The sequence below is a fragment of the Colias philodice genome, chromosome 19, assembly GCF_061535455.1.
Source record: "Colias philodice isolate Cphi_HAF_F1 chromosome 19, ilColPhil1 Martin Lab GWU primary, whole genome shotgun sequence".
Classification (NCBI taxonomy): Eukaryota; Metazoa; Arthropoda; class Insecta; order Lepidoptera; family Pieridae; genus Colias; species Colias philodice.
The window spans coordinates 559,101-579,868 of record NC_143104.1 but is presented as its reverse complement, the minus strand read 5'-3'; the positions used below and the strand labels follow the sequence as shown (position 1 = coordinate 579,868).

Here is a 20,768-nt window from a genome sequence, read left to right as displayed (position 1 = left end):
TTTTAATGGATCCATAAGTAATATGCTTGGTCAATGGTTTTTCTTTTTTATATGTAACAAGAATGTTATAAAAGCGTGGTTACTAAACTCGGCTCGGCGAATGATGATTCCTATGGCACTAACAGTTATTCTCAAGAGACAAACTTGTAATGGCGTCACCATTAAATGAGAAATGTATTGGAGGCGTCTAAAAAAGGCATTTATTAATTTTTACGTAGCTATAAGCTTATTATTACAATAATATTCCGTTGGAATTATAACAAATCTTAAAATTTACGAGAAATTATTTCAATCTGCCTTTACGTGTACGTCCTGCAAAACTTACATATTTGGCATTTATCGACTAGTGCGGAAGTATCGATAAAAAAATGTCGACAGTGGAAATGAGTACATATTTTTAAAACCGAACAATCTGACCAAATAGTGAGACTATACCTGAAAAAGAAATTTTTTTCAGACAAATTAAATGGGGACATCTAATTTCATGATAAAATATACACTAGCGCATACGTGTTTAACGGGTTAAAAATTACGAGAAAATGATAAGGTGCATTATTATTATTTAGAAAACTTTCGTTTTACTTACCTACTTAATCTATGCTAAAAAATTTAAATCAATACAACAACAACATACTTAATAGACGTTAAAAATTTTAGTTAGTTAATAATATTTGTAAAAACATGTTTACCGACGTGGCTGAATGCAAGCCACTCCTTTGCCTATAAAATAGTAAAGTATCGACACGACCCATCATACGAGCAATTATAGTTGAGCCAATTTAATAGGCAACATTTGACGTCTATCAATTTTATCTTTGAAGAGAGGTAACCTGCTTAAAAACATCGATTAAAGTGAATTAATCGATACTGACTTGAAACATTTGTCAATCGAACTTGAAACACATTTATTAATATAAGATGATTTTTATTCAGAAGTAATCAATGCATTCGATTCTAGATGTCAGATTTCGATTTTTAGAGTAACGTCTCTGGTATTTAAAAAGAAAAAAGGTTTATTGACACAAAATTGTAGCGACGTCAGTTCTTTAATTCAGAAATTGTTTATTATATTTAGAATGGTTTATCAGTAAAATGAAATCTTAAAATTACTTGTATCGGTCATTATTATTATAAATATGTAATCGTATTTGAAAAAAGTTAAGCAAATGTGCAGTTCTAACAAAACGAAATATCATGTTATTCAATGTCGTCGTTACTAGGTTACATTGTTGAATTTTGTTGAACTGTCAAATGTTGCCTATTAAAATGGCTCTACTATACTAGGACGAACTGTCATACGGATCAAGGTTCGCCGTGCCTAGTATAAGCGCTCCGATGTGGTCTACTGTGACGCATGATACTGGAATATTTGTGCAAACCAAGTCCAATAATGTTTCCGAGTTAGGAGTGAAATATGTGGGTTCGGTTACGTGTTGTTTTAATTTAAAAGTGCCTAAAAATGTTTCTAGTTTTAAAAAGTTTGAGTGATTGCATTTATGTGTAATTTTATCATCGGGTCGAGATGTGTGTAACATTTTGTTATGTGGTCGAGATTTATGCAAATTTTTTTTTACGTGATAGAGATAGTTTTGTCACGTGATAGAGATAGTTTTGTCACGCGATAGAGATAATTTTGTCATGTGGTTGTGATTTATGTATAATTTTGTCAAGTGGTCGATATTTATGCAAAATGTTGTCACTAAGGCATGTAATATCGGAATAGTTTTGAATTCCGATATTGATTTCCGATATTTGAGCTCAATATCGGAATTCCGATATTGATATCGGAATTGGACATATTTGTTAAAAAGGTGGATTTTATTAATTAAAATTTATTCTAAAAATTTGTTTAATGTCATTTAAGTTAGTGCCGCGGCAGCGGCTGGCGAATGCTAGAACTTGTCACGTGGTCCATATTTATGCAAAATGTTTTCACTCAGTCGATATTTATGAAAAATTTTGTCACGTGGTCGATATGTATGCAAAATTGTGTCACGGGTCGATATTAATGCAAAATTTTTTCACGTTGTCTATATTTACAAAATTTTGTGACGTGATCGAGATAGTTTTGTCACGTGATAGAGATAGTTTTGTCACGCGATAGAGATAATTTTGTCACGCGATAGAGACAATTTTGTCACGTGGTTGTGATTTATGTATAATTTTGTCAAGTGGTCGATATTTATGCAAAATTTTGTCATGTGGTCGAGATTAAAGCAAAATTTTGGCATGTGGTGAGTATGTATCGTAAAACACGAGCTCTCCGTCCGTGTTGCAGGAGAACCTGCTGCTGGAGGTGATGTTCGAGATTCCCGGGTCCGACATCTCGTCGGTGCACATCCACGAGGGCTGCGTGCGGCGCAGCGAGCCGCCGCGCACCGCGCGCCGCGACCAGCCCGCCCTGCGGCACTGGCCCCCGGTGCGCGCCGCCAACTGTACGTGCGCACACACACCACACACACACACCGCGCGCCGCGACCAGCCCGCCCTGCGGCACTGGCCCCCGGTGCGCGCCGCCAACTGTACGTGCGCACACACACCACACACACACACCGCGCGCCGCGACCAGCCCGCCCTGCGGCACTGGCCCCCGGTGCGCGCCGCCAACTGTACGTGCGCACACACACCACACACACACACCGCGCGCCGCGACCAGCCCGCCCTGCGGCACTGGCCCCCGGTGCGCGCCGCCAACTGTACGTGCGCACACACACCACACACACACACCGCGCGCCGCGACCAGCCCGCCCTGCGGCACTGGCCCCCGGTGCGCGCCGCCAACTGTACGTGCGCACACACACCACACACACACACCGCGCGCCGCGACCAGCCCGCCCTGCGGCACTGGCCCCCGGTGCGCGCCGCCAACTGTACGTGCGCACACACACCACACACACACACCGCGCGCCGCGACCAGCCCGCCCTGCGGCACTGGCCCCCGGTGCGCGCCGCCAACTGTACGTGCGCACACACACCACACACACACACCGCGCGCCGCGACCAGCCCGCCCTGCGGCACTGGCCCCCGGTGCGCGCCGCCAACTGTACGTGCGCACACACACCACACACACACACCGCGCGCCGCGACCAGCCCGCCCTGCGGCACTGGCCCCCGGTGCGCGCCGCCAACTGTACGTGCGCACACACACCACACACACACACCGCGCGCCGCGACCAGCCCGCCCTGCGGCACTGGCCCCCGGTGCGCGCCGCCAACTGTACGTGCGCACACACACCACACACACACACCGCGCGCCGCGACCAGCCCGCCCTGCGGCACTGGCCCCCGGTGCGCGCCGCCAACTGTACGTGCGCACACACACCACACACACACACCGCGCGCCGCGACCAGCCCGCCCTGCGGCACTGGCCCCCGGTGCGCGCCGCCAACTGTACGTGCGCACACACACCACACACACACACCGCGCGCCGCGACCAGCCCGCCCTGCGGCACTGGCCCCCGGTGCGCGCCGCCAACTGTACGTGCGCACACACACCACACACACACACCGCGCGCCGCGACCAGCCCGCCCTGCGGCACTGGCCCCCGGTGCGCGCCGCCAACTGTACGTGCGCACACACACCACACACACACACCGCGCGCCGCGACCAGCCCGCCCTGCGGCACTGGCCCCCGGTGCGCGCCGCCAACTGTACGTGCGCACACACACCACACACATAACACGTGAAACATTACACGTCACACGTTATCCATCACACGTTACCCATCACACGTTACCCATCAAACGTTACACATGACACGTTACCCATCACACGTTACACATCACACGTTACCCATCACACGTTACACATCACACATCACACATCACACGTTACACATCACACGTTACACATCACACGTTACACATCACACGTCACACATCACACGTTACACATCACACGTTACCCATCACACGTTACACGTCACACATCACACGTTACACATCACACGTTACACATCACACGTTACACATCACACGTTACACATCACACATCACACATCACACGTTACACATCACACGTTACACATCACACGGTACACATCACACGTCACACATCACACGTTACCCATCACACATCACACGTGACGCACGAAATATTTTTTATTTGATTTTGAACAAAAATTTGAAAAAGAAAATTGAAGTGTGATTTTCTTTTTCAACTTGGGTTATAAATGATGTAGGGAAATGTATCGCTGCTATAAAATATTCTTCCCTTTTTCTGTCTTTTGTTTTGAAATAGCATTTTTTTTATGAAATACTTGCGATTGCGTAGAATATTATCCAAAACGTTAAGAAAGGAACACTGTGACGTTTCTCTTGCAGGAGACATGCGACACGGCATTTTTTACTCGCACACAAGACGGCTTCAATATGTGACGGTGTGTGACGAGATAATTTGTTTTTTTTAGCGAGTAGTTTGTATTTTTTTTTGTAATTTTTTGGGGGAGTTTAAAGATATAGGTGGCATTAATAATGGTAAATAGTGTAGAAACACCGCGTCTGTGATTTGATTATTTTTTGTGATTTTTTATGGCAATAGTTTTAACGTTTGTAGATGATTTTTTTATTAGATAGTGATAAACAGTGTTATTATGCACGCGAGTGATGAGATATTTTGCGTATTTTTTTAAATTTTGTAATTTTTATTTTTTTTATAGACGTTATCGGAATAGTTTTTTTTAACTTTAAAAACCCTTTTGACATTAAGTTACAGTTGTAGCGAGACAAATAATATATTATTTCATACGTTCTATTATATCGGAGTGTACTTTTTTACGATATTTGTTTTTACTTTCCAGGAATTCCAAGCGGAGCCCGAACCATCTGTACATCAATATGCGCTGTGAGCGGACACGCGCGTGGCGGCTGACGGACAGACAAACGAACGAACAAGCTCCGGCAAGACTTGCCATAGACAAGTGTCAGCCCGCGACCATAGACACACCGCGTTCCATAGCTATGTTATCTATGCCCGCTTTTTTAACGAAATTTAAACGTTTTTCGAAATTCGCAGTTTTGATTTAAGTTTGCTCAGATTGTTTTCACTAATAAAACATAAAACGTCATTCCTCTCTTGCCTGAACGATGTAGGATTGTAATAATTTTGACAAATGATAGGTAATTTGCTCAATTGATGTTATTTGTGAAAATTAAAAAATAATGTACTGGCGTATTAAAACCTACATTAGTTACTATATTCAATGTAATAACTAATAATAAGAGAGAAAACAAAAAAAAACGAAAAATTTACGGATGATCTTAACAGTAGTTCCTTGAGGTTAATAAAAATTGAAAAATAATAATTTAAAATGTAGCACGGCCGCCGTGCAACATAGTTCTTGTGATGTAAATTACTGTAAATATTATATAGAAAGAGTATATTTAAGGTTTAATAGTTTAGGCATTTTTTTTTAATCTACATTGTAAGTAACGATAATATGATTATTCGGTTGACAAACTGGCAATGTGTTGCCATTCAAAGTATTCGTTCGGAAACCCAAAATATTTTGACATTTTGTTTTTGTTATACATAGATTTTTTTTATTTAACACGAATGTGATGTGATTATAGCTAGGATAGAAAATTTAAATTTTATCAAATTTTAGAAACGTTTTGAACGGATTGTATAATCACATTACAAATAGATGAATAGAATAAGCTTATTTTTAAATAAAACCATGAAAAAAACTATATTTTATTGTTTTATTTCTGCAAATCCATTTCACAAGACGCTGTTCTCATAAGAAACAATAATTATGAATCTTTTCTTAGCGCCAATCTCTAAAGTCTAAAGTTTATTAAAATGTATTGTAAATACATATTTCAAGATAATACTGAAAATGAAAAATTGGCTATGAGCCATAAAATTATATGCAAAATACTGAAGAACAACTAAATCAAACATCTTATTCACACTACAACATTCCGTTTACGACTAAATTTCTTATACGCTTCAGATTTCATAATATCCACTAATATTTCAACCATAGCATAAACTTCGCTATAAGTAGTATACAAAGCAACTGGAGCTAAACGAATCACATTAGGATCTCTGAAATCTGGCACAACACCCCTTTCTTTTAATGCCAGAGATATTCTGTAACCTTCTTCATGTTCTAAACATACATGTCCCCCTCTTTTACTGTCTTCCCGCATATTTCCAATCGAGAAACCATAGTGAATTAACTTATTATCAATCAAAAACATCAAATAGCCAGTAAGTTTTAACGATTTCTGCCTAACCTTCTTCATACCGGTATCGATAAACATTTTCAACGATCCTTCTAGCGGTGCCATAGAGAATAAATGCGGGGTTCCAATTTGCCAACCATTACCATCCTTACGATGGTCAAACTTCTGACGTAATAAAAATTGAGTCTCCACTTTATTCCCGAACCAACCAGCTAGTCCTGGTAAGAGCTGGAATTGCTTCCGATTTATATACAACGCCCCACAAGATCCCGGACCACCGTTCAAATACTTATACGTACACCACACAGCAAAATCCGCGTCTATAGATTTTAAATCGATCTCTATTGCCCCCACTGCATGACATAAATCCCAGCCTACTATAATACCTCTTTCTTTCGCTGCGTCGGTTATTTTTTTCATATCCAGTATCTGGGCAGTTCTATAATAAACTGATGGAAGGAATACTATTGCTACATCATCAGTCAGTGCTTCAATTACGTCGTCTTCGTTTATGAATTTGTTCACCGATTTAACAATTTTCACTGCTTCTTCGGGTGTATAACCTTTTAACCTTACTTGGCTGTCTATAGCATATCTATCGGTGGGGAAATTTAAATCATCAAGCAGTATTTTGTATCGATCCTTGGTGGGTTTATAGAAAGTGCTTATCACTTGGTGAATGTTGACGGTGGTCGAGCCTACAAGCGCTATTTCGTCATCGTCAGCTCCCACTAGAGGAGCCATAAGCTTTGCTATTTGAGAAGAATATAAGTAGTACTTATTGTCATCTACATTCCAAATTTGTACGCCTTCGTTTTTCCATTTTTGTATCAAATCAAGGGTTGTGTCTTCTGCATCCTTGGAAATTAAGCCTAGCGAATTTCCGCACATGTAAATTGTGTTTTTTCTGATATAGAACCTCTGTCGTAAATGCCCGAGGGGATCATTGTTGTCGAGGAATTTGGAAAATGCTGGACCGTCTTTAAACTGTTGGTCCATCACGTTATATGCATTATCCATGGCCTAGCCTATTTATATTAGAGATATCTATGGATTTATAAGCGTTTTATAATAATCACACTTTTATAAGAACACTATAAGTTCTAACAAAGTTCTTAGATCCTGTTTATGTTGACTATTTGTAGCAGAAATTATTTATAGTACCTATAATGAGTCCCCTGCGGCTTGTAAGCAGACTACTAACGGCTATGAACATTATTAAGGTACTATATATTTTTAACAATCAATAATATTTACTTTGTATGTACAGTGAGATAAATGTATGTTAATCAATTGTTAATGTAAACTTGACATTGAGTACTTACCTGAACAAATAAACATAAAGTAACTAAGTAGGTAAGTATATCGGATAGCATTAAAACGATTACAAAATAGCTGTTGTCTTACAGAGTAGGGGCCATAAAAGTGATAGGTTGTTCTAACTATTCAAAAAAATATTCCTATGATTTTTAAACATCGAAACAAGAAATATTTTTTTCAAAACAATCAATTATATTAGCTGCCTTATCTAACACCGAAAGAATTTTTCAAATCGGACCAGTAATTCCTGAGATTGGCGCGTTCAAACAAACAAACAAACTCTTCAGCTTTATAATATTAGTATAGATAAGTCGGGTGCAATGATATACAAATATATTAATTATGTACTCATGTTTCAATAAAATAAGAAATTTATAAGATAGAAATTACGACTTTCTTGCACTGCTTTGTTTCAAATAATACCGAAGCTTTTCAATTTGATATTGAAATAATGGAACACCCTGTAACTTAATTAAATAATTTACATTGTAGTTCATCTTTATCAGTTGCAATGTAAGATTTACTCATGATAAGAATGGTTTTCCTGATTGTGGCAATCCCTATTAATATAATACTACTAGCGGTCCGCACCGGCTTCGCCCGTGGTACCTACATGTTTAAACTATCCTATCTCTCAAGTTGGATCGAACTGCACATGGTCTGCGAATTTTATTATAATCGGTTAAGTGGTTTAGGAGTCCATTGAGGACAAACATTGTGACACGAGATTTTATTAAGATTAAGATTTCGGTGTTATAAATTTTGTAAACCATAATGCAGAAAGAATAGAATAAATGCGATGGCTCTGGCGGGATCTCGGATGGCCGACTGGTCGGGTGTCGCCCCGGCAAGGCAGAAGACGCGGGCTCGAATCGAGCCTCGTTATCGATTATTTCCATTCTTTAAGGGGAAGCTCCCTAAATTTTATGTGAATTTGCATACATATTCTGAAACAGGCACACATACAATCAAAATGGAACTTTAGTATATGATTTATTGGGTCTTTTTCTTTCGGTCTACAAGACAGTTACGTAATTGTAACATTTTCGCTCGATTCATTTTTTATTCAAAAATTATGCCTTTTTTAAGGATTATTACATTTTTTTAAAGATTTACTTGGACATTATGTCTAAAATAAATGTTAACAGTAAGAAAATAGAGTTTACTATCGAATACCAAGATATTTTTTCTCTAGATCAATTATTACTTTAGTTATAAACGAAATAAGAATTGAGACTTACTTTTCGAGCTCGAACGCGATCAAAGAGCGCACGCGATATTCAACTTTATTACGGCTATATTAGCGTCTAGTACCGTAACCGGTCTCTCAGTGCCAGAAATGAAAAAGGGAGCCTCCTCTTAAAGATGTATACCTATTTATAAAAGCATTTGAATGCTATAAAGTATAAATAATAAAACAAATCGATTTCAATTTCGGTGTTTACTTCGTTTATATACAAACATCTAACAGAAAAAGTAAAAGTCATTAGTTACCTAGGCCTAGTGACTAGTCATTATTTTCATCAATTCCTAAGTTAAAGCGTGTTCCAACAAACAAACAAACTCCAGCTTTATATTATAATATTTCGAATTTAATTAGGTACTTACAATACAAACTTTTTCAGCACCTATCGCTGTCAAACTAAAATTTGGTATCTTCATTGTCATTCCACAACAAATATAATAATGTCGTTTCTCTACCGGAGTGTTAGAAGGTTTTCCCAAAGCAACTCAGTGTGGACCCTGTGCTGGCCGAGCTCCCAGTATGGCCCGCTGCGGGTCCAGAGGTCAGAAATGATGAACGGCATCAAGATTGCCGCTGCGAAGGCCATGGGGAATCAGATGGCGGCTTGCACTATTATGTTTCAGGTCTTAGATTGGAGAAATTATAGTTTATGTGTAGAAAATTGGTATAGCTATGGTATATTGATTGAAAATGAGTTGTTACTGAATAATTCAATACCTACATAAACTTTATGTCTACCTACTCAATATTAGTACCTAATTAGGAATTATGAATGACTATGTGCAGTGTTATCAGATTTTACTTTCAAAAATACATTTAACTACTGTAATGCTGAGTAAAACGAAAAGTAAAAAGTTGTTCCTTTGACATAAAGAAGACGCATGTTAATACGTTTTTTAAACGGAAACAAACAAAAAAAAACACAATTTCATTTACAAAATTTATATAATAATATAATAAATTTACATAACTAAAATACACAATAATAATATTCAAAGATCACAATAGACATCAGCTGTTTATAGGCAGGATCCCGCTTCGAGACGAAAGACGACTTTGGCGTAAACCATTTCCTAAGAGCGACGTCACCAGCCTCCGGGTGCGGGTATACTGCTTTCTCGAAGATGAGGGTGTTACAGCAATCTGGAGCACATCTTACAGTTACCTCTAATAGGCAATACGTTGCCTACACGTTGGCCTGTCCCCTTCCTGTGTTTACTGATGTTAAATACTATTTGCTGGACACGGCCGCTAGGTAATTTCAATAAAATTGTCATAGTCTGGCTAATCGGAATAGTTAAAATTGTTAGGAGCTTGATAGTATTTAGCATTTTAATGAGAATTCTATAATATTTTTTGGGTATTACTGGACACATATTAGTAACAAATTAACGGAACTGTAGTCTGTACCTAAAGCAGCTTTAAAAAATTTAGTGTTGGTAGGTACCTATTACATTAAACAAACTGCTTTTCCAAAAATTAGTACATTTTATAGGATGTGTTACAACCATTGGGAAATCGATGACTGCATGCCGCAAGTCAGGGATGACTTATTTAGAATAACACCAGAACAACTCTGTATTGACCTCGTTCAGAAAGCCTGCTGGGCGGGACCCTTAGCCAATTCTATTTATTGTGAGGAGAGCAGGGTCGCAAACATGTCTCACGAGAGAATGTGTGCGTTTGTTTATGAGAACTTCAAGTCTTCTCAATGTACAGTTGCGAGTGTCGGAGTGCCTTTTGAAGAGACTTTGGAGATAGCTGATAATATTGAAACGTCTAGGGTAAGTTTTCTGATGTAAGATCATAGAAAATAGTTACTTTATAGGTTAGTTTCCGACATTCTAAAAAAATTTCAACAAGTTATAATTACCTAAAAAAGATCTATGATCTTGATAATAGTGAAAGAGGTAGGTATATATTTAAAAGAAAATTACACATTAACACGTATAGTTCAGTTATTAAATCACATCTTCTCTTTTATCATAAAACCTTGATTTAAAGATCAGACCACCAGAACGCCCACAGATGGCTTCGAGACCAAAAGCTGGGTTTGAGTATTGTGACCTAGGAGCTGGAAAAGATACTTGTATCGCAGCAGTCGTACCTGGCTGCGGAACTTATGATGTGACGTAGGTGTTGTTTTGTATTTACGTCTTATATTTGTTGATATTAAATCAATTGTTATTATACGGTAGCTAAATCAAAATCAAATAGTTATTATGGAGTTTGCAGAATCAAAATGTTGACTTTGCCTAATGGTTTTCTTTATGTACCCATTAAACGAACTAAGGCACAGCATTTGTCACATTTTCTCTTGTTGTTGGTCCTGAAATCGCCCATACATCACGAATAATATGTTATCTACTAGTATTTCAAATATTTGTTTTTGTGTGTGCCCAACCAACCTAATATTAATTTATTAAATAAAATAGGTAGATACTGTAAGCACAAACTATTGACATAGCCATTACTACTTCCTACTTCGAAATCCCAACAGAGACCTTTTCAAGCATGCAATAATAGCAGCCGCGTGTGGTACCGGTAACATGAGTTCTGGCCAGCACGACCTGGACCGCACCCCGCAGGGCCCGCTTGGTCTCATGGCAGGGGATGACATCTATACCAACTACAGAGCTTTTAATATATCGTATATGGAGACGGGGGTTTTTGGTTAGTTAATTATGTTTATTGAAATTGCGGGATAGGTACATTTGTTAATTTTGAATGTGAGATTTACTGTCGGTAAAAGGAAAACGAACTAAAAGTATTTAGTTCATTTTCCCTTTAAGCTGAGGGCTTTGTGGATGGAACTTAGACTTATAGTTATATACATTATTATTTTTGTACAATAGGTATAAATTATTTTTTGTCTCGGCTCAGTATATTTTTTTTAATTTCTTTATTGAACAATGTTGTTAAACTTATTAATGGCGCCCAAAGCTGATTGAAGTTTTAGATAACTCTTTTGCTTAACACTAATAATTATATGTACCTAGTTATTTACGTTAAATTAAGACTAAATCATCAATAGGTATATTATGCAACACTCGTGCACAGTCAGCCTGCCAGAGCGCCAGCGCACTCGTCGAGTTTCTCACAAACGTCGGCGCTTTGGACTTTAAACAAATTGAAATAGGCAAGAAGAGATTAAGTAAGTTTAAAGCTAAAATTCTTCCAATGACCTAACACCTTTGTTAGTTGTTACTATTAATTAGGTAATTCAATTCAATTCAATTTATTTTATAAATGGCAGTGCTGCGTTGCCACAATTTTGCCAACGCAGCACTGTATTATCTTTCTATAGTTTAATTCAATAGGCAGATAATTAAAAACGTCACAAAATAAAGATATTAAAATATTATTTTTAATTAACTGCTATGCTTTAGGCTATTTTTCGGTATAAAAAAGGTATAAGTGACATTAGCAGGTAAATAGAAAATTTTAAAATTTGGTATTTAATATGATATTATTATTTACCACTTTATTTTATGGAAATCGTACTTAGTTACGTATGCGAATAAAATATTATTAAAAAAAACTTTCTTTGCTTTTCAGAAGTAAATCTAGCTCTCCACGAAGAAGACGCAGCAACATCATCTGAAGGCCTGGCGCTGCAGCTCGCCAGTAACATTCAGCTGGACAGCGTGGTCGACTGCTTCGCTATGATAGACGCGATCACTGTGGATGAGATAGCGTGCACTGCTAAATGTTTGTCGACTAAAAGTAAGGAAATTGAAATTTTAAGATTCTGTTAATTTAAATAAAATATTTTACTACCTATATAAGTATGAACTCCATCCAGTTTATTACAATGCCTTATTTTATATTAATCATTATTTGTTTTCAGTTAATCAGATGGCAATTGCTGTAGTAGGTGATGTTGGTGCTGTTCCTCATGATAGAGAGTTATTAAAAATTAATAATTAAATTATTATTTAACTACTGATGTGTATTAATTGATATTTTTTAAGGAGCCCATTAAATTTATGTAACTTTTGAATCTCAAGGAAGATATTAATTTTCCTCTATCGGTGGAATCTGTATGAAGCAAAATATTTAGGCAATTAAACTAAATAACATGTGATGAGCAAAAGTGTTTGGACCACGGACGTTACCTTGGAACATAAAACCACGTTTAAATTAGACTTCGAAAATATGTGAATTCCGATGATTGTCTAGTTTCAATATTTATTTTGTTTTTTAGATCGACTTGCGAGTTTTTTGGCGAACTGACATTTGAATTTTGCATTTTTTGTCTGTAACTGTCAATTCTCATTTATCTATCAGTTGTCATTTGTCACAGTGACATTAAAAAGTAGGACGTTTGGTTTGGGATTATGGATATTTAGGAATTATATGAAAATAAAACATTAATCATTATACTATAATGCTTTAAATTTTATATAGGAGAAGACAATTTTGCTAGTTGTAAAAATGTTGAGCTCCTTTCAAAACACCGTAAAATGTGAGTAACAAGTATTGTTTTTAATTTTAGGTTATGTTACATTCGCTATAATAATATTATTCCTTACATAATTCCAGATTTACGGTTGGTGAATATAAAAACGGCATTAAACACGCTAAAAGAGTGCAAGCCGATCAACAATCCATGCATAGAGAAACCAAAATATGATTTGGTGTCAAAAGCCAAGACGGTTTACTTCAGTCCTCGTAGTATTAACTTTGAGATCCAAGAAAAGCCTTCTGAAAGAAAAATAAAGAGAGATCCTTTATCATATACACCGATAGTTAATCCTAGATCAATTTTGCCATTAATTGATTCAAATTGGAAGAAAGATGAAATTGGTTTACCAGCGCTTGAACAGGAAGAGAAGCAAGCCATTCGTTTGATCGTAATTAGAAGGAAGAAAATGAAGAAACATCAGAGAAGGAAGCTGTGGAAGAGAATGAGGCATCGTTGGGCAAGGGTCAGTATTTATATCCTTTCAACTTACTGTAAATTGTAAACATTTGAATAATTAGATATTAATGTTTGACAATCAAATTGTACTAATTTTGATGATGTGTGTTACACTAGTAGCTGAATCCTTACTAATCACTACATAGTATAAAAGAAAGTCGCTTTCCCTGTCCCTATGTCCCTATGTCCCTATGTCCCTTTGTACGCTTAAATCTTTGAAACTACGCAACGGATTTTGATGCGGTTTTTTTATATAATTAGATTTAATAGATAGATTGATTCAAGAGGAAGGTTTATACGTATAATAACATCCATTAAATAGTGGAGAAGTACTGTTATTTTTGAGGTTTCTAATGTGATGTCGTAAAAAATCCGCTTACATTGCAAACGCAGGCTGAACCGTACGAGTTTTATCAAAATAATGTACTAAGTATTATACACATTGAAAAGGTCTACAGAAAAGTCCGCGATGGTATATGTCTATCTCTTATGGATAACCCACAATAACTTTTTTTTGTCATTTACTTTTTACGACACATAATGGCTAATTTTCGATGCGATTTTTAACCAATACAGCATTAATCCTTAACCAATTAAATACCTTGAATACATTGTTCATTTAATGTAGATCTATATGGCCCTTTACACCGTATGATTTAAGTGAATATTTTCGAAGATATTACAGATTTAAAAATTGCGGGACGTAGCGTTTGCGGCGGTACCGGCCGGCCGCGCCGCCCGGCCATCTACAACGTTCACAGTTTTTCTGTAGTGTATAATTTAGTATCAGCATTGCATCCGTGCGAAGCCGGGGCGGGTCGCTAGTATTCTATATAGGAAAAAGTGTTAGTTTGTTTCTGTACATTGCAAGGAGGCAAGGGAGTAATATAGGCTACTTTTTACAGCGGTGTAACATCTAATTCTCATAGGAATATCCTGTGATAATGTAAGAGCAAAGCTATCTTCATTTTGTCATAACCAATTTATAGATAGGCGTAAATGTAGCAGGAGAAATTATATTTTTTGTATTTCATTCCTTGGAAACATTGTTAATCTAATTATTAAGATGCCTCATGGCTTTAACTCAAACTCCAATATTTATTTTTGCACCTAGGACCTACTATTGTTAACTAGAAATTCATTCAAATTAGTAGGTACTAAGTATATTGTATGAAACAAAATACCATATCATACATATCAACATAAACACATTTTACTACACTTTACCATATTTCCAACTCACCTAATAAACTATTAAAACTTTCAGGTAAAGAAAAACCGACGCATCAAAAAAGAAAAGATATTCCAAAACGAACTGGCCATGATGGTGAAGCAAGCTCACGAATTCTCCGCTGAGCAGTATGTAGCCAGCAAGATAGAGAAAGCAAACCATACACCTTTACCCACTCGCTGGAAACACAAGAGATTACCACAGTTTATCATTCGACAGCTGCTGGGCATAGACAAGAAGATTAACTATAAACACACTGATGTTTATAAAGCATAGATTATAGAGTTAAGATAAATGTCACTTTGAATTTGATAAATATGCATTTTTGTGTCAGGTAACAAAAATTGTTTTTGGCTGAACTTGCGGAAATCTATCATTGTTTGTTAGACTGATAAAATGTCTCTGTTTAATTTGTTTATGCAATTAGTAGCAAAGTGTATTTCATTGGTCAGATAACATCAGTTTGGCAAAGCAATGTATTAGAATAGTTTGCGAAATAAATGTCTACATAAAAACTTGCGTTTTATTTAATAAAATTTGGATAGTGTGAAAAAACTTGTATAAATATTTTTGATACGATTATATGACAATATTACGATAAAATTACGAATGTTACTATTAATGTTATCATGTCCTGAATTAAAAAACTATATTTTTCTCTCTGCAACAATGTAAGAGTATTGTTGTACATATTTTTAATTTTTATTATCTTGAAAAATTTTTTCAACATGTATGTAGTTTATGTCATAATATTACAAAAAATAATTAAAAAGCCAACATCACGCGGTGTTCCCAGGCGGTCACCCATCCAAGTACTGACCGCGCCCGACATTGCTTAACTTCGGTGATCGGACGAGAACCGGTGTATTCAACGTGGTATGGACGTTGGCGATAGGTCTTACAAAATACTTAAATGGTTTCAATCCCAACTAAATGCTGTCTCCTCTAGAGTTCGTAAAATTACTGTACACTAGCTTTCCGCCCGCGGCTTAGCCCGCATTTTCAAAGAAAAACCCGCATAGTTCCCGTTTCCTTGGGATTTCCGGGATAAAACCCGATGTGTTAATCGAAGTTACCCTCTATAATAAGTATGTGTGCTAAAATTTTATTGTAATCGGTTCAGTAGTATTTGCGTGAAAGAGTAACAAACATACACACACACATCCATATTAGTACCTAGGACGTACCTAGTTTGTAAAAATGTGAGCCGTCACGGGATGCCTCGCAGATGTGATACACTGTACAGTGTACACACCATTGAGGGCATTGAGGTATTATTAGTACGTAGTACATGATAGTAACTCAATGGTACATGACCAATACGTGACACTATATGGTACGGGAGCTATTAACGTTAAAAAAAAGTCATTTTAGTATAGTTGGTTTTTTGATATACTGTTCCTCTTGCTATTTCGGTTAGAGTCCGGGCTGTCTGGCTGGTCGCAGTGGTTGCGTTTTTTAGTGCGCATCTTATCTGCACACGATAATTTCCTTAATTTGAAGTCATTTTTTAACGCGTAATTTTTAATATTTTGCCTTTAGATAGATCCATCAGACACAGTTTATTTATTGCAAGACGTTTTTTTCGTTGTTAAATAGGTGCCAGACGCAATTTTTTATTTCGTTTTTATAAAAAATTCAAATTATTTTAGAATGTCTGTAAATTTCATATTATGTTCTTCAAACATAATATAATCTAAAATTAATTAGCCAGACGCTAATTCGATTGTTAAGTATTAAATATGAAATAAAAACGTAGTGAAAGTAGGTAAGTATAACAATTTGGTGATTGTGTATATGGAGAGATAGTTTAAAGTGCAAGAGAGATAGAAAGGGTCGGCCGCGAAAATTAAATAACAATAAAAAATAACTTTTTTTTTTCGAAAATATACGATGCATAAAAATTGAATTGTTCCTACTCTAGGATTCCCTGTGTTGTGGGAACAAGTAGGTACCTTCCATTGGTACATTTTATTCCTTAGGCTAAAAAATAAACTATTAGGGTACATCGACAATCTTCTATACAAAACAATTTTTTTATAACTAACTAGCGACCCGCCTGGCCCTGGCTTCGCACGGGTGCAATGCTGATACTAAATACACTACAGAAAAACTGAACGTTGAATATAAAAACATAGCGGCCCGCTCCGGCTTCGCACGGGTATAAAATATATAGCCGGGCGGCCGGCCGGTACCGCCGCAAACGCTACGTCCCGCAATTTTTAAATCTGTAATATCTTCGAAAATATTCACTTAAATCATACGGTGTAAAGGACCATATAGATCTATATTAAATGAACAATGTATTCAAGGTCTTTAATTGGTTAAGGATTAATGCTGTATTGGTTAAAATCGCTTTGAAAATTAGCCATTATTATTTGTCGTAAAAAGTAAATGACTAAAAAAAGTTATTGTGGATTATCCATAAGAGATAGACATATACCATCACGGACTTTTCTGTAGACTTTTCTGTAGATGTAGAATGTGTACTATTATAGTTAGTACATTATTTTGATAAAACTCGTAGGGTTCAGCCTGCGTTTGCACTGTATGTGGAAAAAATGTAATTATTTACGACATCACATTATAAACCTCAAAAATAACAGTACTTTTCCACTATTTAATGGGTGTTATTATACATATAAACCTCCCTCTTGAATCACTCTATCTATTAAAAAAACCGCATCAAAATCCGTTGCGTAGTTTCAAAGATTTAAAGGGACATAGGGACAGAGAAAGCGACTTTGTTTTATACTATGTAGTGATGATGATAACAATATTAATTCATTATTCATTGTTTTATATACAATTATAAAATTTGCATGCTGTTTTTTTAATGACGGCTAAACATGTTGTACCTACTATAAGTAAAAATGTAACATCTAAAAATACCATGTTTAACGTGAATAACGAATTATGAATTATTATGAATTATTAATCTTAATAAATATATACATAAATCTCGTGTCATAATGTTTGTCCTCAATGGACTCCTAAACCACTTAACCGATTATAATAAAATTCGCACACCATGTGCAGTTCGATCCAACTTGAGAGATAGGATAGTTTAAACATGTAGGTACCACGGGCGAAGCCGGGGCGGACCGCTAGTATACTAGCTATATAAATTCATGCTAACTACTTTAGCTAAATTCAATACAAACTTAAACATGCGAGTGTGTGTGTGTTCACGTGTGTGTGTCTTGTGTGGTGTGGTGTGTGTGTGTTGTGTGTGTGTATGTGTGTACATCATTATTGAAACTAATTTTCTAGTTGTTTACAGATGATGGAATATTGGAAAACAATAACAATTCCTTAGACGATAACATAAATAATTCTGACAGTGTGAGGGAAGATGATGATGATGATGATTATGAAGATGGCTTTTTAAATTTAACAATGTAATTGTTTAACCTTCATTGATATAGATTTTATTCTATTTTCAATGTATGGTAACTTTAATATTTTATTTTTCACTTTTATGTTTTTTTTTCATTTTAGCTTTTATTTATAAGAACAAGTGTAAATAATATTAGTCCACTGAATGAGTCCCTCCAAGGGGGGTCTAGAGTGCGTGAGTTAGTAACGTAAGATGTTTCTTCGGAAACATGTCAAGAGTCCCTAGGTAATAAACATACTAAAACCCCGGGCCACTAGGAGGAGCCCCGGAGTGGGGGGAGGGGGGAAATGGGTCCATTTTTTCATTTTTCGCTTAAATCTCAAAAACGGTACATGTTAGAGAAAAACTTTCAAGGAAAAGTTGAAAGGCCATAAAATTATCTACAAATTGTACCAGAATCATTTTTTCCTATATCCTACCGTTTCTGAGTTATACGCAGCAAAACATGATTTTGGCTCAAACAATTTCCACATCAATCGATCAAAAAATATTTCTTTCTTCCAAAAAACTCAAATGTGCAACTTGTGACCAGTACTGATAGATTGCTCTTAATTAGTTCTATAATTGGTAAAATAAACACATTCCTCCATGGAAGCCTTTAGGAGGAATCGATTGTCAAAATATTATATTAGGGCAGTTTGAGTTACTGAACTTGATCTTTTTATTTTTTTCTTCCAAAAGACTCAAAAGTGCAACTTGTGACCGGTACAGATAGATTACTCATAATTAGGTCTATCATTGCTAAAAATACCAGATTCCACCACGGAGGCGTTTACGGGGAATTGAATTTTATCAGGGTAGTTACGATACATGAACTTTTAATTTTTTTTCTTCCAAAAAACTCAAAAGTGCAACTTGTGACCGGTACAAATAGATTGCTCATAATAAGGTCTATCATTGATAAAAATACCAGATTCCACCATGGAGGCGTTTACGGGGAATTGAATTTTATTAGGGTAGTTAGTTAAAAAGTTCATGTATCGCAACTACCCTAATAAAATTCAATACCTCCTAAACGCCTCCATGGTGGAATCTGGTTTTTTTATCAATGATAGACCTAATTATGAGCAATCTATCGGTACCGGTCACAAGTTGCACTTTTGAGTTTTTAGGAAGAAAAAAAATAAAAAGTTCAAGTATCGTATCTACCCTAATAAAATTCAATTCCCCGTAAACACCTCCGTGGTGGAATCTAGTATTTTTATCAATGATAGACCTTATTATGAGCAATCTATCTATACCGGTCACAAGTTGCACTTTTGAGTCTTTTGGAAGAAAAAAATAAAAAGATCAAGTTCAGTAACTCAAACTGCCCTAATATAATATTTTGACAATCGATTCCTCCTAAAGGCTTCCATGGAGGAATGTGTTTATTTTACCAATTATAGAACTAATTAAGAGCAATCTATCAGTACTGGTCACAAGTTGCACATTTGAGTTTTTTGGAAGAAAAAAATAAAAAGATAAAGTTCAGTAACTCAAACTACCCTAATATAGTATTTTGACAATCGATTTCTCCTAAAGGCTTCCATGGAGGAATGTGTTTATTTTACCAATTATAGAACTAATTAAGAGCAATCTATCAGTACCGGTCACAAGTTGCACTTTTGTGTTTTTTGGAAGAAAAAAAAATAAAAAGTTCAAGTATCGTAACTACCCTAATAAAATTCAATTCCCCGTAAACGCCTCCGTGCTGGAATCTGGTATTTTTATCAATGATAGACCTCATTATGAGCAATCTATTTGTACTGGTCACAAGTTGCACTTTTGAGTTTTTTGGAAGAAAAAAATAAAAAGATCAAGTTCAGTAACTCAAACTACCATAATATAATATTTTGACAATCGATTCCTCCTAAAGGCTTCCATGGAGGAATGTGTTTATTTTACCAATTATAGACCTAATTAAGAGCAATCTATCAGTACCGGTCACAAGTTGCACATTTTAGTTTTTTGGAAGAAAGAAATATTTTTTGATCGATTGATGTGGAAATTGTTTGAGCCAAAATCATGTTTTACTGCGTATAACTCAGAAACGGTAGGATATAGGAAAAAATGATTCAGGTACAACTTGTAGATAATTTTATGGCCTTTCAACTTTTCCTTGAAAGTTTTTCTCTAACATGTACCGTTTTTGAGATTTAAGCGAAAAATGAAAAAATGGACCCATTTCCCCCCTCCCCCCACTCCGGGGCTCCTCCTAGTGGCCCGGGGTTTTAGTATGTTTATTACCTAGGGACTCTTGACATGTTTCCGAAGAAATATCTTACGTTACTAACTCACGCACTCTAGGACTTTTTATTCAATGGACTATATTGTATTCTTGCAATTATTTCCTGTCGCATAATTAAAATACACTAGCTGATGAGCTGCATGCTTCATTACTTTTTTTTTATTTATACACATTATTTAATACTTAACAATCGAATTAGCGTCTGGCTAATTAATTTTAGATT

General features: G+C 36.4%; 3 protein-coding genes and 1 non-coding gene across 5 annotated transcripts in view; 3 read left to right on the top strand and 1 right to left on the bottom strand.

Annotated features, from left to right (window-relative positions):
- The window catches only part of ClpX (Caseinolytic protease chaperone subunit), a 57,167-nt gene extending 52,186 nt beyond the window's left edge, over nucleotides 1–4,981 (top strand). Inside the window, exons 11-12 of one of the 2 annotated variants that reach the window (XM_089707595.1) lie at nucleotides 2,279–2,419; nucleotides 4,802–4,981. In XM_089707595.1, coding sequence (XP_089563721.1) covers nucleotides 2,279–2,419; nucleotides 4,802–4,849 — 189 coding nt within the window. In that variant the 3' untranslated portion in view covers nucleotides 4,850–4,981. Of the gene's footprint in view, nucleotides 1–2,278; nucleotides 2,436–4,801 lie in introns of both variants that reach the window. The other variant, XM_089707596.1, reaches the window with a different exon arrangement.
- Nucleotides 4,982–9,200: 4,219 nt separating this feature from the next.
- LOC149479697 (uncharacterized) lies at nucleotides 9,201–12,703 on the top strand. The gene is made up of 8 exons (XM_089707612.1): nucleotides 9,201–9,383; nucleotides 9,786–10,015; nucleotides 10,256–10,544; nucleotides 10,765–10,892; nucleotides 11,261–11,433; nucleotides 11,795–11,914; nucleotides 12,319–12,486; nucleotides 12,611–12,703. Exons 1-8 carry the CDS (start codon nucleotides 9,201–9,203, stop codon nucleotides 12,688–12,690), a joined length of 1,371 nt encoding a protein of 456 aa, XP_089563738.1. The 3' UTR covers nucleotides 12,691–12,703.
- A 355-nt stretch (nucleotides 12,704–13,058) lies between these two features.
- LOC149479696 (uncharacterized) lies at nucleotides 13,059–15,430 on the top strand. Its single transcript, XM_089707600.1, has 3 exons — nucleotides 13,059–13,228; nucleotides 13,306–13,691; nucleotides 14,952–15,430. The coding sequence occupies exons 1-3, from the start codon at nucleotides 13,198–13,200 to the stop codon at nucleotides 15,189–15,191; spliced, it is 657 nt and encodes a 218-aa protein (XP_089563726.1). The 5' UTR covers nucleotides 13,059–13,197; the 3' UTR covers nucleotides 15,192–15,430.
- Nucleotides 15,431–15,686: 256 nt separating this feature from the next.
- LOC149479695 (5S ribosomal RNA) lies at nucleotides 15,687–15,805 on the bottom strand. Its single transcript, XR_016317183.1, has one exon. It is a non-coding gene; the product is annotated as a 5S ribosomal RNA (ribosomal RNA).
- Between the last annotated feature and the right edge of the window lie 4,963 nt (nucleotides 15,806–20,768).

Excerpts from the sequence above, each read along its gene's own strand:
- LOC149479697 (XM_089707612.1), top strand. The coding sequence starts at position 9,201 with ATGTCGTTTCTCTACCGGAGTGTTAGAAGGTTTTCCCAAAGCAACTCA. Across the intron at positions 10,016-10,255 it reads TTGCTGGACACGGCCGCTAG|GATGTGTTACAACCATTGGG; the intron begins GTAATTTCAATA and ends TACATTTTATAG. Across the intron at positions 10,545-10,764 it reads ATAATATTGAAACGTCTAGG|ATCAGACCACCAGAACGCCC; the intron begins GTAAGTTTTCTG and ends CTTGATTTAAAG.
- LOC149479696 (XM_089707600.1), top strand. The coding sequence starts at position 13,198 with ATGTTGAGCTCCTTTCAAAACACCGTAAAAT. Across the intron at positions 13,229-13,305 it reads CTTTCAAAACACCGTAAAAT|ATTTACGGTTGGTGAATATA; the intron begins GTGAGTAACAAG and ends ACATAATTCCAG. Across the intron at positions 13,692-14,951 it reads TGAGGCATCGTTGGGCAAGG|GTAAAGAAAAACCGACGCAT; the intron begins GTCAGTATTTAT and ends TAAAACTTTCAG.